Source organism: Staurois parvus, unplaced genomic scaffold (assembly GCF_062004578.1).
Source record: "Staurois parvus isolate SC_StPar_1 unplaced genomic scaffold, SC_StPar_1.0 ptg000476l, whole genome shotgun sequence".
Lineage (NCBI taxonomy): Eukaryota > Metazoa > Chordata > Amphibia > Anura > Ranidae > Staurois > Staurois parvus.
In genome coordinates, this window is record NW_028318272.1 from 3,096,344 (window position 1) to 3,115,000 (window position 18,657).

At 40.7% G+C, this 18,657-nt stretch overlaps 1 protein-coding gene across 3 annotated transcripts in view; it reads right to left on the minus strand.

Moving 5' to 3' along the window:
• LOC149452351 (uncharacterized) overlaps positions 1 to 18,657 on the minus strand; it is a 73,025-nt gene that overhangs the window by 17,598 nt on the left and 36,770 nt on the right. The window contains exons 7-10 of one of the 3 annotated variants that reach the window (XM_089689473.1): positions 15,942 to 15,992; positions 13,082 to 13,281; positions 6,551 to 6,826; positions 3,820 to 4,011 (exon numbers count right to left, since the gene is read on the minus strand). In XM_089689473.1, coding sequence (XP_089545599.1) covers positions 3,820 to 4,011; positions 6,551 to 6,826; positions 13,082 to 13,281; positions 15,942 to 15,992 — 719 coding nt within the window. The remainder of the gene's footprint in view (positions 1 to 3,819; positions 4,012 to 6,550; positions 6,827 to 13,081; positions 13,282 to 15,941; positions 15,993 to 18,657) is intronic. The other 2 variants (XM_089689474.1, XM_089689475.1) reach the window with 2 other exon arrangements.

Below are 18,657 nucleotides of genomic sequence, written 5' to 3' on the forward strand. Positions count from 1 at the left end.
CAGCATCACAATGACCCAAAGCATACATCCAAATCAACAAAGGAATGGCTTCACCAGAAGACGATTAAAAAGTTTTGGAATGGCCCAGCCAGAGCCCAGACCTAAATCCAATGGACAATCTGTGGGGTGACCTGAAGAGGGCTGTTCACAGGAGATGCCCTCGCAATCTGACAGATTTGGAGCGTTTTTGCAAGGAAAAGTGGGCAAATATTGCCAAGTCAGGATGCGCCATGCTGATAGACTAATACCCAAAAAGACTGAGTGCTGTAATAAAATCAAAAGGTGCTTCAACAAAGTAATATTTAAGGGTGTGCACACGTATGCAACCACATTATTTTACCTTTTTAATTTTACTTCCCTCCACCTAAAAGATTTCAGTTTGTTGTTCAAATGAGTTGTACAGTTTATAGGTTACATTAAAAGGTGGAAAAACTTCTGAAATTATTTATCTTTGTCTGATTTTTTTACATCACCTGACCTTTTAACAGGGGTGTGTAGATTTTTTATATCCACTGTAACTGGCACTGTGGAAGATGTGAGCATAGCTAGGACTGCCCATAGGCGTTGCTGTGTTCTTTTTTTTCCTAGTGTTCTACTCCTGTAGGTGATGTTATAAACCCAATGGTCAAGAATAAACAGACGTGGTGTCCACCAATGAACTTAAGAGGAAAAACAAAACAAAATAATAAATCATTAAATTTATTTTTCAAACGCACCTAATGATAGTACCGGAATTCTTATTTATTGTAAGCTGTATATTAGATTTAATCACCTACACACAGTGAAGGAAATAAATATTTGATCCCCTGCTGGTTTTGAATGTTTGCCCACTCACAAAGAAATGATCAGTCTAAAAATCGAGTGGTAGGTGTATTGTAACACAGACAGAATAGCAACAAAAAATTCAAAAGAAATGCATGTCTAACAAATTATGCACTGATTTGCACGTTCATGAGGGAAATATGTATTTGATCCCCAATCATTCAGCAGGAATTCTGGCTACCAGGTGTTTTTCATACAGGTAACAAGCTGAGATTAGAAGCAGTCTCTTATAGGGAGTGCTGCTAATCTAATAGTTTTACCTGTATAAAAAGACACCTGTCTACAGGAGCAATCAAACAATCAGATTCCAAACTCTCCACCATGGAAAAGACGAAAGAGCTGTCCAAGGAAGTCAGGGACAAGATTGTACACCTACACAAGGCTAGACTAGGCTAGCAAACTATCACCAAGCAGCTTGGTGAGAAGGTGACAACAGTTGGTGCAATCATTCACAAATTGAAGAAACACAAAACTGTCAGTCTCTGGTGCACCAAGCAAGATCTCACCTCGTGGAGTGTCAATGATCAGAACAGTGAGAAATCATTCCAGAACTACACGTGAGGATCTTGTCAATGATCTCCAGGCAGCTGGGACCACAGTCACCAAGAAAACAATTGGTAACACTACGCAGACAAGGACTGAAATCTTGCAGTGCCCGCAAGGCCCCCCTGCTTAAGAAGGCACATGTCCAGGCCTGACTGAAGTTTGCCACTGAACATCTGAATGATGCAGAAGAGGACTGGTTGAAAGTGTTGTGGTCAGATGAGATCAAAATCGAGCTCTTTGGCATCAACGCAACTCACCGTGTTTGGAGGAGGAGGAATGCTGCCTATGACCCCAAGAACACCATCCCAACTGTCAAACATGGTGGTGGAAACATTTTGATTTGGGGGTGTTTTTCTGCTAAGGGGACAGGACAACTGCACCGCATCAAAAAGGGACAATAGACGGGGCAATGTACGGTCAAATCTTGGGCGAGAACCTTCTTCCCTCAGACAGGGCATTGAAAATGGGTCGTGGATGGGTGTTCCAGCATGACAATGACACAAAACACACGGCCAAGGCAACGAATCAAGAAGAAGCACTTTAAGGTCCTGGAGTGGCCTAGCCAGTCTCCAGACCTTAATCTGATTGAAAATCTGTGGAGGGAGCTGAAAGTTCGAGTTGCCAAACCTCAGCCACCAAAGACTTGGAGAGGATCTGCCAAGAGGAGTGGGCCAAAATCCCTCCTGAGATGTGTGCAAACCTGGTGGCCAACTACAGGAAATGTCTGACCTCTGTGATTGCCAACAAGGGATTTGCCACAAAGTACTAAATCATGTTTTGTAAGGGGATCAAATACTTATTTCCCTCATGAACATGCAAATCACTGCATAATTTGTTAAGACATGCATTTCTTTTGAATTTTTTGTTGCTATTCTGCCTCTCAGTGTTACAATACACCTACCATTCGATTTTTAGTCTGATCATTTCTTTGTGAGTGGGCAAACATTCAAAATCAGCAGGGGATCAAATACTTATTTCATTCACTGTAAGAGCACTCAGACTGGTAAAGGGAGAGGCCACACACAGGTGAGCTGCATACAAATATGCTTAACACACTCTGACAGGTGGAAAGGTCATAGAAATCACCTCACCAGCCTGCTGCTGCTCAGCAGCGTTCTAATGGCTGGCTAGGGGAAGGGATAAGTCAGCAATAGCCCTCTTAATAGTAACTTGAATAGTTGTGTCATCTACTCAGCCATACTGTCTTGCAGAGCTGTGCAAACTGGAGGACCTAAGGAGGAACTTCAGTTTAGAGAGAAAAAAAAAAATGAAAATTAAAACATCAGCAGCTACAAATACTGTAGCTGTTGACTTTTAATAATAAAGAGAATCTTAACAGCCCAGGGATAAAGTGCTGTCTTCACCTGGGATAGTTCTTTGCAAGTCTTCAGTTCCCCAGAGCCACCATGTTGACTGTGGGAAGACGGATGTGACTCTCTGCGGCTTCACAGCTGGCTCCCACTGCACATGCGTGATCCGCACTGCACTTTCTGACTGGTCCTGTAACCTCTGGGGACCTGTGGAGAGAACCCAGAAGGTTGCGGGCAACTTTCCCCTAGATAGCTTAGGCGAGGGATTAAGGGGACAATCAGCGTAACTTCCTTTTGTAAGTATAGTCCTGCTTTAAGGGATATAGTTGCAAAACCTCTGCAGACAAAACTGCTTTGTAATTAAATTTATACATTTGCTTGGATTTCAGCTTTATAGAATAAACTCAACATTTCGTATTCCTAAAATGTGATGCCGTCCCATGTAGTTGTACAAAAAAGTATCCGGTTCTCTTTGTATTGCTTTCTTTGTGTGAAATCCCTGTGTTCCTGCCAGCCCACTGCTTTCCTATTAAAAATTGACTACCCTAGGCAGGAGAGCACAGAGTGGTCAATTCTCTAGCTGTGCTGGGAACTCTGTGTGCTCTCCTCCAATATTCAGACTTCTGCTGACACAACACCCCCTGCACAGCCTTTCACTGGGAAGATCAGTATGCTGCTGTTTCTCCTTCCCAAGCTTGTATGCAGCTGAGAACAGTGGGTATGTAATTACTTAGAAATGAAAAGCAAAACATCTGTGTATAGATATTAAAAATATATTAGATACACCTTTTTCCCCCTTTTCTATATTTTAAACTGAATGGAATGTTCTACAAGGTGAATGTTTACAAAAGACTTTAATTTGGCTACACGTGACAATTTAAAGGCAATTTCAACAACTTTCAACCAGCATTCAAACAAGCAACCAAAATGTCCCAATAATGTTAAATTACATTGTTAGTGAAAAGTTGCCATGATCCAGTTGTGTGTTAGGAATAAAACTGACTAAAGTGCCAATCACTCCCACACACTCTCAATTTGTCATGACAGAAGACATGCACCTCAACCTAGCACTGGAATGAACACAACACCACAATTCTAAAGTGTGAAAAAGTAAAAAACAAACAGAGAATGGCCTATTTACCTTGATTGGAAAGAAGACTGATACCAGTTGATGGTCTGTCACCTAGCAAGGAAGGCTTAGCTAGCCCTCCAAAGGAATTCCTGGCAGGAGTGGGAAGAAGTGGAGGAGGCTTCTCCAAGAGATGTGTTTTATTGTTGTTATGACTATCAAATGCAGGGTTAGCCTGTTCAGTAGTGTCCGCTTCTTCAAAGCCTAAAAGTTGGAAAAAAAAAGTTAGGCAAGGAGAGAAAAGAAAAAAACATCCCATATAATTGCAACTGGAAACATTATTATAGCTACTCAATAAGCAACACACTTATCTGGCATGAAGAGTTATAAAGAACTCAAGATAGGTTGTTCAGTTGCATCGAAATATTATTCATTTAAAATAGATTTTTTTTAAAATTTAAAGTGCAACTCCGGATTCAATGAAAGTTCAAATATTTTCATAATTTATATTCCAAGGCAACGCTATCAAAATCCCTATTTACTTTGTCTTCTATAGCTATACACTGATTTCTCAAAATAGGGGGAAAAAAAAAAAAAAGTAGGAGGATGTAACATTTTACTCACCTGCAAAGTGAAACAAAAACGAGAAGCGCACCAACTTTGCGCATTACCTCAGTAACCAAAATGTATTAATTAGAAAATGGTACTTACATACAGCGAATAAAATCAGGCATGTAAGTCCTCAGAGGGACTTCAAAGATAAGGAGCCAGCGCAAATCCCATCATGGGGGTAGACACTCAGTACAGCTAATGCGTTTTGAAGGCCATGCCTTCATCTGAGCTCTGAAGAAGGCATGGCCTTCGAAACGCGTCAGCTGTACTGAGTGTCTACCCCCATGATGGGATTCGCGCTGGCACCTTATCTTTGAAGTCCCTCTGAGGACTTACATGCCTGATTTTATTCGCTGTTTGTGAGTACCATTTTCTAATTAACACATTTTGGTTACTGAGGTAATGCGCAAGGTTGGTGCGCTTCTCGTTTTTGTTTCACTTTGCAGTATTGGTCGGGCTACCCCAGCCTTGTTTGGAGCTGCACAACCTTATATGCACTGGTGGTCGCTTTTTCCAGTTCTGGTTCCATCCACTTGCCACCCACCTGGGTCCTAGAGCGCAGGAGAAATCGCGTCTGGTCTAACATTTTACTCTCCATCAGTTTGTTGCAATACCTCACATCTCTTCAGATACTGATAACCTAGGCCTGTCCACAGTACTACTTGAGGTATCAGGGGCTTCTCAATCAAGAACATATTTTTAGGGAGGACAACTGGCAACAGGTTTTAAAATACAGCAGTATTTTACCAACAGTTACACCTGTTTCCCAATTTTTACTAAAAAAACTACACTAGTGTCAACTGTGATTTTCCACCTCACTCTCTCACACAGGCAATGGTCACCTGGTGACAAGTGAATCTCCCAAGCAGGCACAAAGAAAGCAATAAACCCTGACAAGGGTACTAACCACTCAAGATTCTATTCAAAAACAAAATCAACTTTAGAAACACATTAAAAATTTGATGGAAAATTCCAAGATTACCAATAGAATTGCCCAGTGTATGGTCAGAGGGCTGAGAGTGGCAGGGCTTTGGCCTGAAAGCTTCTAGCTCAACAACAAATTCTGGGCAATCTATAATAATCAGACTTCCCAGATGGCAACTATAGTTGACCTACAAATCCTACACTAGCCATTCCACAAAAGAAGTCTGTTCCCTTTAATAGACGGCTGACGTCATGAACACTGCTCTCTTGTCAAACCTTAAATTCTCACAAAATACATACCAGGACAAGGAGAAAACAGAAATGCTAGCTCTGGAATAGATTTTGCAAACCGTTTTCAAAAATCCTTGAAAAAATATTTGCAAATATTATACATAGCTTGTTTTATAAACAGAGCCGGAGTTTCACTTTAAATGCCCTGTAGATTTTATTTTCTAATACTATAACAAAATAAAAACCTTCTAATTGTGTTGGGGTTTGCACTGTATACAAAAGGTAAAACAGTTATATGAATGAATATTAGTATTTAATGTTTCAGTGTATATTATAATCAGAATGAGTTTACAAACTGGAAGTGCAAAAAAATGCAAAAAACAGTCGACGTTGCAAACCATTTGAGGAAATAAAATTATGAATAACTGATATTCAATAAAGTAATCCCAAAGTGAAGTGCAACTGCATCAAAATGGAGTTTAAAGATTTTTCATCTGTTTATTTAAATTTTTACATTTCTTTTTAATATTTAAAACGGAATGGATCCTTTTTAAAATCAGTCTTTGATGTAAAATATGAAATGCAGTTTGAATGAAAAAAACACTAATGTAGATTTGGGTGCATATAACATTTGAAATAACCCTAAAAATGTATACAGTAGTCATTTAAACGTGGGGCACTCAGGAGCATAAGCCAGCAGCAACACTGACCCAATAGCTAAAGGAAAACAAATATGAATATTATTTGTGTCTTGTTATGTATATGTTAACCTTGTATTTAGACAATAAAATATTGAAAAGAATTTCATGTGTTTACCCTCAACTTAAAGTGGGAAAAAACGTTTTAGGAAGTGCTGTAAAGAATAGAGAGACAGTTTGAAGAAACACGTCTAGTTTACCTTTACCAACGATTCTAATATAATACTTGTGTAGAACACAGTAACTGAACAAGTAGTAACAGTGGAAGATGTTAAGGGTAAGGGGGTTCTGATCGTGTGTGTACGCACTGGGGACAAAATGGGAAATGTTAAGTATACCTTCCAGCTCAGTTATCCTTGTCTTCAGGTAGTCACTGACTGATTTCAGCTCTTCGGCATATAAATATTTGCCATCACTTAAGAGGAAGAGAAGGTGCCTAATGTCCAGAGGGACAGTGTAAGATTCATAGAGTTCCCTCTCCAGGTAGTCGTCTGCCAGATCAGCCGCTTTGTGTGAAATTTCATTACGCTCTTGTTGTTCACGCTCGCCAAAAATTTTCCCGAATGCCTTAACTACCAGAGCCAGGGCATCCTCCATGGGCATATTACGATGTACTACAGAGGAGAGACATAACTTGCTTTGTCAGTTTTTAGCGCACATCTTTTAAAATCATATAAAATCATGTGAAGTGTGGACGCAATATCAAGTGTTTTAGCAGAAGTGTGTTATTTACAAACTTTTAAAGACGAGCCAAGTTTGTGCTTACAAGAGTTATCGAACTTCGGACAGCACTATTCTTTTAATGGTTTTTTGAAGGGATTGAAATGAAGATAAATTGTTTGTGTAAAAAGTTAGTGCAATCTGGCAGCCCAGCAACATGTCAAGGATTTACTTAACATATTTAAGCACTTATGAAGCAGAACTTCAATACTGATAAAACCCAAGCAAGAACACCTTATCCAAGCTTTAAATCCCAGGGGATGGAGGACTGAAAAAAATCTACGAACATTCAAACATGGTGGACCTGAAGATGATCGTGTAAGAAAGTGTGCTTTACAAAATGTGTTACCCAAAGCAAAAAGGGTTTCTATAGTATATTGTTTAAATTAAAACAAGGATTCTAATTGCCTGCGAAAGTTAAGATATTTCTTTTGCACACTTTCCAGTACAGGCGGTCCCCGGGTTACAAACAAGATAGGGTATGTAGGTTTGTTCTCAAGTTGAATTTACATATAAGTTTTTTGAATAGCATAGGGAAGGAAGGGTTAACACCCCTGTAATGTTTGTTTGTTTTTCTGTCTGTGCTCCTGTTCCCTTTGACAACTAGATTTTGAAAATGTTGGGTTGTTGTGGAAACAAGGACTGGTGATAAACCTTCAGTGGGAGACCCCTTTCTCCCATGAGAACTCATTCAGGAGTGAATTTCCCTTCCTAGAGGTAGTTATCATCTCACTTCCTGTTTCTTCCTCTGTTTGTAAGTACAAGGTTGTTCATAACTCAGGGACTGCCTGTACCTTAATGTCCAAATCTAATCATACCTACTGTATGTGCTGAAGTTAGGGAGCTACAATATGCTGTATATTGTTAGCATTCTGCATTGTAGTTTGGGTGCTCTGAGTGTTCAATTAAAAAAATGGCCACTGATCATATAAATAAGGAAAAAGAATGGTCAAATTAATTTTTCAGCTTGTTGGGGGGGGAATCTATACAGGCCATTATTTGAGACTTGCACCAGCACAAAAAAATGCCCTATGGGTTGAAGTGCAAAAACTACCTAAAATAAACTTCTTCCACCAAAATCTTAAACACGTGTTTAATTAGTTGTTTATTCTTTTATTAAAATAATGTTAAGTACTTAAAGCCCAATCTCTAAAGGAAGCTAAAGTGGGTTCATATGCAGCCCCTACCAACTAAGTTTTTAGAGGGCCTCAATTTCACCTTGCTGTCATATGTTTGACTAAAACTACTATCCCCCTCACTTGAGAAGCATACCACAGACCATCATGTCTGGGCAACTCGAGAGATAATGACCCTTATTGGATAGGAAATTAATGAATTTTTCTGCCCCCCAAGACTAAGTACAACATCCCCAATTGGATGTTCTTTAGATCTTTGCAGCTTCGTCATGCAATTCACATGCAGCTCCTTACTAGAGAATCAGACCCTATTGAGAGGCTGCGTGATGGGGAAGCCTCGGCATTTACCTTAGACCCTCCCTTGCACATGCTATAAGCTAACGTGTACAAATCAGAAATGGAGGGATGATTTTCCAGACCTTAAGGAAGGTTACTGGGGCGACTGTACATGCAACTATGTCATGAATATGGCCTCGACCAAGGACACGTTTTCACAACTCAAGTTTTTGCATACAGCTTACTATTCACTCCAGAGATTTGCCAACATATCAATCAGCCAGCCCCCTGTGAATATGGTCAGTGAGCTGTAGACTCCTTCCAGCCTATGGTATGGACTTGCCCCCCTGTATTCGTCCCTTGTGGTCCACAGTGGTGACCGACATTAATAACATGAATGATCTAACCTTCAGAAATGGACCCTGAAGTGCTCTTGTAAGCTATTTTTGATAATGGTGCCTTGGGGACGTTAAAATAAACTGTTAATCTTTTATGTTACTTTCTATGCCTGAAGAAATTCTTTTACAATCAGACGTCACCTAACCCTCCCACAGCGACTTCCTGGTGTGCTGCTATTTACAAGGCTTGGCCAATGTATAAGCTAACCTTTGTTTTCAGTAGAAACAACCCCAAATTAAGATAAAATTTTAACCACTTGGATTGATTCGTAGGGCTCCAGCTGACCCCCTCCTCCCCTCCCAAGAGTCTTAACCATGGAGTACACAAATGACCTAGACAAACATCAATGGCACCACTACAGTAGGTTGGCCTTCGACTTGTTTTGTCAAGCAACTAGAATTCCAAAGGGCAAAAGCAAAAAAAAACCACTTCCTAAACAACTACATTTTCCCATGTTGGAAAATAAAATAAAAGCATTCATTTTGATGGCTACTTTAGATTACATCAATTTAAGAAAGCCAGTCTGAAATGGGTATTTGTGATGTCAAAATCTTAATCTCTAGCTATTGTACTAGAGTGACATAACCATAGGTTGTATTTTTGTTCTTGTTTTCTCTGCCTGCAACAGCAAAACGTAAAACTGCATGCCCCACAGTGGCTGATCCGGTTTCTGCCTGATCTGAGGACTGTTCTGTTTTCAGCCTTTGAATTGTGCAGAAGACTTAACAGTCCATCTGGGCTGCTGGAGAAGGGTAAAATAGTTAATTCCTGTAATTTTATTTCATGTAAACTAGACAGCAGCTTTTCATATATGACTTTTTCAGCACTAAACTCAGAATAGAGATACAGCTGTTTTATAGCTACATACTTCTGCACTGCCTGGGAAAAGTGAAGAAAAAAAAAAAAAGTCCACACTGCCAGAACAAATCAAGGGTAAAGATTTGGATTACTACAAAAACACCCATTAGCGACTTGTTCTCTTTATTGTTAAGGGCAAACCTATAAAATTTTCCAGGTCTGTTCTCTTTTATCATTAACATGGATAATTAGTGAACCCTCCCGATTTAAAAACATGGATGGTGTAATATATAAAAGGTAATTCTGCTCAAGTTTTATCCGTTTTGATGCTGAGCTAATTAAAAAAAGGAGACCAATAGATGCTGGAATGCCACACCTAAGAAAGTTTACTATGGTAGTATTTATAGGATTTGTTTCATAAATCGCTAATAACCAACTTATAGTTTCTGTAAGACAGGTCAAAACCCAAGCAACATTGATTAACGGTGTTCCAAAAGATTGAGAAGGACCTTGTTATGGCATTTGTGATTGGTTGTGTGCATTTTAACTATATTCAGCAAAAATGGTTTGTTGCAGTATTCTAGTGACAATATTAAACTGATTTGTAAAATAACTACACAGAGATAAACTTTTTTTACATTTAAATATTTTAACCATAATAAAGTTTATTTTTTTTAAATGTGAAGTTTCAAAATAAAAAAGGAAGAAATGTGGGCCCTAGTGGAAGAAGGTGACAATGCCAAAAGTTTAATGACTGAAGACCACTCTAATCCTACAGAGAAGAGATGCATCTAAATATTGGAGAACAATATGCTTAACCATGGAAAAAGCAGGCCCAATCAAATGGCTCCAGGAATGGTGCAGACGCTTGAAAGCATTAGTCCTAAGAAGGTATATGCACAGCAATGCATAGCTGACCACATACAGCAAATGCCAACTTAGGATATCTAGGGGGAAGTGTTAAACATTTTAAGTGAAAATCTAGCTGTATGATGTAGTAATGGTAACAGTTAATATGCAGTATATATTGAAACTGAACTTTATTTGTACTCAAGTTACATCAATTTTTGCAGAAATTAGGTTTAACAAAAGTATTTAAGTTGCAGAAACAAGCAGCATTCAGCACATTAGCTGTTTTTTTAAACAGCATTTGTACTGTAGTAGAAGTGGTTAGGGCTGGTAAGCGCTATAACTGGTTCTTTATGTAATGAAAATCTTTGTTTTTTGAAAATGTTAGGTTTAAATTAACATTGTGTGCTTTTATTCAGATTCAGTTAGCCTTTCCTTGGTCTACAGAGGGTAGTCACACATGCAGATCACCCTCAAAGCAATACAACTTCACACCACAAATCGCTCCATAAAACTTCCAAGGGTGGCCCAGAAAAGCAACCTAGTTTATGCAAAAGCGGTGGGGAAGGGGGAGGGGGGGGGGGTGTAGATGAAAGTTGCAGGCAGATTCTGCAGGTGCCACTTATCTTTGAGAACACTAGCAATCAGGACAGGCTTGCTTTAAGGTTTCCAGTGGAACACTGATGGCAGCCAGATAACTGCTAACAAACATGGCCACTGCCTGATATAGCTGCCATCTCATGCTTTAGTTATCAAACACTCAACTCCTGTTTAGCCTCTCAGAATACAGAGTAAACCAAACTCTCCAATAAGCTAACCTCTTTCCAGCTGCCAGATTCAAAAAGAACAGGGACCTCAAATGAGGGCAAGGTTTAATAGCATACTCCTAAAAGTGTAAGAGTAAAATGTGCCATCTTTATTTTATAGTTTCACAAAACCTTTTTAATACATGCAGGGATACCAACCAAAATGAAGAATAAAACGTCTGAATATTCCTGTGTTACCTGTTTGAAGAGCTTTCATCGCAAACTGCTCAGTTATCACTGCATTGCCTGACATTGCACTGCTACTACAGACAAGAAATAACAAGAAACATCTGCACCACATATTTGTTTCATTCACTATAAAGGCACCATAAATGATTATTTCTAGTGCTCAATCAGGGGCGGACTGACAACTCATGGGGCCTCCGGGCAATAGGGGATCATGGGGCCCCATGATCCCCAAACACAAAAAAGCCTACGAAAAAGGTACCAGGGGCATCTCATGGGGCCCCCTACTGACCCCGGGCCCTTGGGCAGTGCCCGAGTTTCCAAATGGTCAGTCCGCCCCTGTGCGCAATGCATGTCACTATAGACCATAAATTGCACAACCCAGGTACCACCCAAAATGTTTGTACTGGTTTGTGCAAGTGTCCTCCCTACACTTAAAACGTTACTAAATCCACAACAGTAAATCAGTCTGTATATTTAGTAAAGCATGCTTGTTATACTCACTGTGGAACCTAAAGGGTCAGAGGAGAATGAACACTAGTCCTACAAACTTCAACCAGTGCTCAGCTGGACACTGATAGAAGTCACAAGACTGCTATATACTGCTGATGAGTAAAGGTATTTAGCAGTTTATACTAAAATAATTGCATTTCCATGTTCTGTGTACTGTGAAAGACCGGATATAGTGAATGCTGGGTCATGGGTTTAGAAACCCTAACTAGAGCATAAGGAAGGCATCAGGGATCCATGTATGCATTTTGCTTAGCACAATTGGCTGTCTAGAATTATATGCAAAAGCATATAATAATGTGCATATAAATTAGAATTTAAAGCTCTTGGCAGGGAAACCATCAAACTACAGGCATGCAGAGCAGCTGTCTTCCTTGTTTTCATTGCTGTTCTTCAGTTACAGTGCAACTTGTAGACATGCGGAATGTAAACAATGCAATGTTTACTCTGACTTAAGTGCATGATGACAGCTCTCAAAACACATGGAAAGAAAAGATAGGCAACAGTTAATATCGGCAAAGTTAAATGGTATCCATAAATATATTAAAAAAAAAAAAAAAAAAGCTATAATGGTTTAATATGGTTATATTTTATGTTCTAGGTTGAATCGCTATTATTGTTGATAATTCCAATAGAATTTATAAGTGGCCACTTCCAGATACAGGAAGGTTTGGCTGGTTGGTAGATTGCCAGCTTTACAGCATATTGTTTGTTCAGAACTACTGGTGTATAGGTCCAAAAATAGTCAACAGGCAAACTCTGTGGGTGAGAGGATTCAGGTGGAAGATGCTATCCCTCAGACTTCTATATTCTTAAAATCGGCACAAGCACATATTTGTAAGAACCTATTTAGGTTTGCTGTTAGCAAGCAACTTCTTAATAAGGATATAAATCACATTTATGCTGCATAAAAGACTCTATTCTTATCATTTGATAGTGGAATTACAAGAGCACTTTTTGTCAGCTACATTACCTATTCAGTCGAGTGGGTACAATTTAGCAGGGGTGGCTCTGTTTGCAATTAGCCTATGGCAAGTGCAGTTTATCCCCAAGTTGAATGTCCACCTGAAGTATTTATGTCTTTTTTTTGTATTTGCATTAACATTTTGTGTTTGCTATAAAGTTAACAGTGTACATGTTTCTGTAGTGTTTGGGTCTGGGAAGGGAGATTGTGTACCTCTACACTTACTTTTGATAGACTCGTGAAGAATGATTGCAGTGCAAGAGGAGAGTGCTACATTTGATTGTTCAACTAGTATGCAAAACGGGGAGCCATCATTTTTAACCTCCTGGAGGGCGCGTGTAAGACCAGTTTCTGCTGTCAAGTAAATCATCTCCACCACTAGGCCATGATCCTGCAATCGATGGCCTATGGCAGTGGCGTACTCCCTTTAAAAAGAGAAAATGAGGGTTACTGGCAAATGACAGACGATACGATTTTAACACTGAGACTGTGATGTTTTGTTATGTCAAATGGGTCAAAGCAATAACTTCATGTGAGGTGATCAAATTTAAGCATACCGGTGATGTGCAAACGGGCAATAGATTGCATTTAAATTTGGGGTAAAGATGTAAACACTGTAAGCAATAAATATATATATATATATATAAAAATAATATAAGAAACTGGTGGTGCAATGTTAACTGTCAAAGATACATGAAGATCTTACATCACAAATGTTATGATGCATCCAAGGACGATTTAAACTTGACTTATACATGTAATTACATAATGAAAAACAGAAATGCTAAAAGGTTTGGCAAATAAGTGAAATATTTTATATTAAATGGCCTTTTAATGAGGGGGGAAAAAAAAAAAAAAAAAGAAAAAAAAAAAGACACTTGACCGCATAAATTACATGGATTCCTCAGTGTTGTAATGTAGTTAAAATCTTCCACAACTAGCTCTGCTAGACTCTTATAGAGGGATGATCCCACCCATTATGTGCGAAAAAGAAAAAAAAAGGAGGAGAGGAGGGGAGGAGAGAGAGAGAGAGAGAGAGAGAGAGAGAGAGAGAGAGAGAGAGAGAGCGCGAGAGCGAGAGAGAGGAGGGGAGGAGAGAGAGAGAGGGAGAGGAGGGGAGGAGAGAGAGAGAGAGAGAGAGAGAGGGAGGGAGGAGGGGAGGGGAGAGGAGAGGAGGGGAGGGGAGAGGAGGGGAGGGGAGAGAGAGAGAGCGAGAGAGCGAGAGGAGGGGAGGGGAGAGAGAGAGAGAGAGAGAGGAGGGGAGGAGAGAGAGGGGGGAGGGGAGAGAGGAGAGAGGGGGAGAGAGAGGAGAGAGGGGGAGAGAGAGGAGAGAGGGGGAGAGAGAGGAGAGAGGGGGAGAGAGAGGAGAGAGGGGGAGAGAGAGGAGAGAGGGGGAGAGAGAGGAGAGAGGGGGAGAGAGAGGGGAGGGGGGAGAGAGAGGGGAGGGGGGAGAGAGAGGGGAGGGGGGAGAGAGAGGGGAGGGGGGAGAGAGAGGGGAGGGGGGAGAGAGAGGGGAGAGAGAGGAGAGAGGGGAGAGAGAGGAGAGAGGGGGAGGGGAGGGGAGAGAGAGGAGAGAGGGGGAGGGGAGGGGAGAGAAAGGGAACAACTTCAGTACAACCAGTCTGCCCATTCATGGATCGAAATTTGGGCTATTCAGCAGGAATCGATCAGTCTATGGCCAGCTTAACTGCAACTAGCTTCCTTTTCATTGTTTACCTTTCCTAGCTCAAATTAAGTTGAATTGGTCATTCCCTACAGTTTAGCATCAAAAACACACCAATCACTATGCTGCATCTCACACACCAATGTAAAATCACCATTTCTGGTCTGCACACAATCTTTAGAACATACCATGCTAAGGCGCGGAATTAAACATACAACAAAAAACACCTCAGACTTACCCATAACAATATATTTCTAGAAATATTTTAGGACAACACCTGGAAAGAACAGTTTTCCAGGAAATATTGCAACTTCAAACTTTAAAAGCAGGACCACATTACAAAAGAGGGCAATCTCTTCTGTCCTGAAAGACTCCTAGAAATACTGTTACAAGTATAACCATGGTTTTCCCCAATTGTCTTTCAGGACAGCACCTGGAGAAGATAAGCAAGTACCCTAGGGTGGGACAAAAGCCTGTAGGACCTTCCTGCCAAATAACTGCTCTGTGGCCGACTAAAAATCCACCCTATAGTGCTGGATAAATGTAGAATAACTTGACCCAGTAGCCGAATAGCAGGTTTGCTCTGGCGATGCACCATTTCTGCCCAGGAAATAGACAGTGAATGGGCAGAATGGAATACAATATCTAAGGAATTCACAATCCCAGATGTGGCATAGGTTTCCCCAATATCCAGTCAAAGCCATCTTCCCAAGGCGAAAACAAAAAAAAAAAAAAAAAACCTCATATATCAAACATACTCTGACATCCAGTGTGCGGAAAACCTCTTCTGGACAAGAAGTTGAAGGACAAAAGTTAGGTAAAATAATTTCCTTGTCTGATGAAAAGAGGAAGAAATCTTTAGGAAGAAGCCTGGCTCTGTGCTGAGAACGATTCAATTTGGGAAGAACACTAAAAAAGGTTCATAAATCGACAAGGCCAGGAGCTCGCCAATTATATGAGCTGAAGTGACAGCCAACAAAAGAATTGTTTTCAATGTCAAAAATTTTAAAATAAGTCACTTCCAAGGCCTCAAAATGACTTCTTTGTAAGCCCTTGCAAAACAACAGAGAAATCCCACTTAGGCCTAGACCTGGCCAGAACATTTAAAAAAATTCTTTTGACTGGAGGATCCTGAGATCCTGAAGTCCTTTCAAGAAAAACTTATAAAGCTGCTATCTGGGTTTTAAGAGCATTACTTGCCAAGCCTTTCTCCACTCTGTCAAGAAGAAAATCCAGAACAGAAAACTATATCCTTAGGAACATAATTATTTGCTGTGCACCAGGAAATATAGCATTTCCATGTCTTGAAATTAATGACCATTTTCCTATTGGACAAAGGGGTAGGGAAAAAAAAAATAAAAAAAATTACTAGACAAGTACTTATCCTTAACATTTCTCTCTCTCAGAAGTCAGTCTGCTAACCTGAGGAGACTCCCTTTCGGATGAAACAGTGGCCTCTGAACCAGATCTTTTCTGCAAAAGGGAAAAGTAAATATCAACCAATGCATTTTTCTGATTTGCAAACAGGTTGCCTTGCAGGGGGAGGACAACTACTTCTGATCACCTAGGCGGTCGCAGCGAAATTGGGAGTGGGTTCATGTCAAAAATCTGGTAAACACCCGCCCCACCCCTGCTCTCTAGAGGTGGAAATCCTTAAAAGGAAGCAGGGGACAAGGGCGTAAAGCGGAATTTCCCCTTTTGTTTTGAGTGGAACATTTTAACCATGAATCCTAAGCTGCCTGGGCTTTGAGATGGGCACCCCATCCCAAGCACTTGCATAAGTAGTTAGTCTCTTGGGCCAGCGGGAAGGACCAAGACAGACCCTTGACAGGTTGGCCCAATTCCATCACACCACTATAGTGCTCTTTCAACATGAGCAGAAAGTTTGATTGTCTTTTTAAAAGATTACTGGTGGATTCAATTTCTGAAGGATGGATTGGTGAAGCAGCCAAGTGCGAAGACGGGCCCACTCCGCATAAATGGAGGCTGTTAGCAGGCTCAAGACTGACATGGCCACCTGAACTGAAGCAGAAAAGTTGGTGCTAATTTGGCCCAGGGCCAGCTGAATCTTTTCTGTCTTTTCTTCTGGCAGGAAAATATTTAAATAAAGTTAAATTCTATGGTGTAACCCCAAAATGACACTACTTGGACTGGAATAAAGTTAGATTTTTTCCAAGTTAAGAAGCCACCTCTGACTCTCCAGATGCTCCTGTGCTTTCAGCAGATACACCCTCAGCTGATCTATGGTAATGGCAAATAACAGCAGACTGTTCAAGTATGGCACTACTGAGGTCTCAAAAATAGTGCAGCCCAAAAGATATACCAATGAATGTAAAAAGAGTGTAATAACACTATACTATAGTATACTGAAACAATATAAATGTCCATATACAATTTTTTTTTTGGTAAAAAAAAAATAATGTTAAAAACTCAAAACACGGAAAACGCTGCTAAATGCTAATGCAATACAAAAAAAAAAAAAAAAAAAGCTGACGTGACTTTACACAGCTAACTTTACCCAGTGTGCATGGAGCCTAAATCATAAGGCTGTTCCATCAGAATGTCGGCCAGGTCTTCAGCCCTGGTCAATTCAAAGAGACTCAGCCGAGGCATCCGCCATATATCCAAAAGCCTTCAAAGAGAGTAGGGAAATCTCCAAATGTCTTCGAGGGGTACCTGCCTCAATATGCTCCTTCAGCTGATCAAGCCAATATTCAAGATATCTGGCCACAACTGTTGGAGAACATAAGAACATAGCTGGATTAAGATTGGGGGGGGGGGGAATGTTATGGTAGAAGTGGCCCTTCCATCCATGGCATCTTTAAGGATGCCTATAACCTCAAGCGCCAGATCTGTAGGCCTCTGAATAGATACCTGAAAAAATGTTGCATTCAGCCTTGGCTTTTTCTTCCCACACAAAAGCCTCATCCTCAACAAAAGGGAATTTCTCCTAAGAGATTAGGAACAAAACAGCCCCCTATTCTGATTCCCTTTTTTACCACCTCAGAGAGGTCCTTATGTACTGGAAGAATCCGATTATTGATGCAGTCCCTAGTACATATGATCATTTAGGGATAACTGCACTTTTTCCTCCTGGGACTTCTACAGTAGTATAAATAGGTTTTAACAGGTCACCCACATCTGCTGAGGCGCTTGCTCCTGCTGCTGCCGCCACCAGTTCCGCTGGTTACATCTTGCAGAGTGCGCAGCGGAATACTGAGGCTTAAGCCTAAAACCTCCAGTTTAATCTGCCACTGCGCGGACCGAAAGAGAAGGAATCCAGCAAAAGGAGGACACACCCCTCTCCCTGTGTTCCAGCAGCAAAGAGGGCCTACGCCGTGCCAGAAGTCCCTCCTACCCAAAAATGATGTCATCTGCCACTTGGGACTTGGAACAGCCAGAATCCCAAAACCGCCAATGACCATAGGACACCCAGACTGGCCCCTGCAGACCTCCAGCCGGCCAATACCCTTACTGAGCCAGAAGAAAGAGGTGGCTGTGAAACACCCTCCACCTGTCGCGGTACCCCAGCACCTGGGGAGAACACAGTGTCACCCTAGTTCCTAAGCAGTGCTTCCACCACGGTGGAGGAAACACACTGAGGCCATTGTGAAAGTGTCCTGCTTTTAACGTTTTTAAGTTTCTAGGAAAACTGGAGGGAACTACACGCTCTCTAGGTGCTGCATTAAGACGATTAGGGAAACACGGGGACACACACACACACACCTGGAACCTCCCTGAACTGACCCTTGCCATTTTCTATCTGGCCACCATACATCCTCCTTTCTTGCAGTTTATTACAACATACCACCTCCTTTCTTGCAGGTTGCTGTCCATCACTTAAATATTACCAGCATGATAAACATTGAAATTAAGATTCAATATGCAGTATATAAAGATTTTCAACAAAATATTTTAACGAACCGTGCATGCTTAAACTCAAACTATACCTTTAGTTCAAATCAACTGAATTCCAGGTGCATCAAAACAAATATTTCAATGTCTTTCAGTTTGTTTACTGCCTAAAGCAGTCCCAGGATGAACAGAAAAGCCTGCTACCCTTCCTGGGACCCTTGCCCTTTGTAGGGAGTCAACCGACTCTGCAAACTTAGACCAAAAAAACTTTGGCAACTTTGAC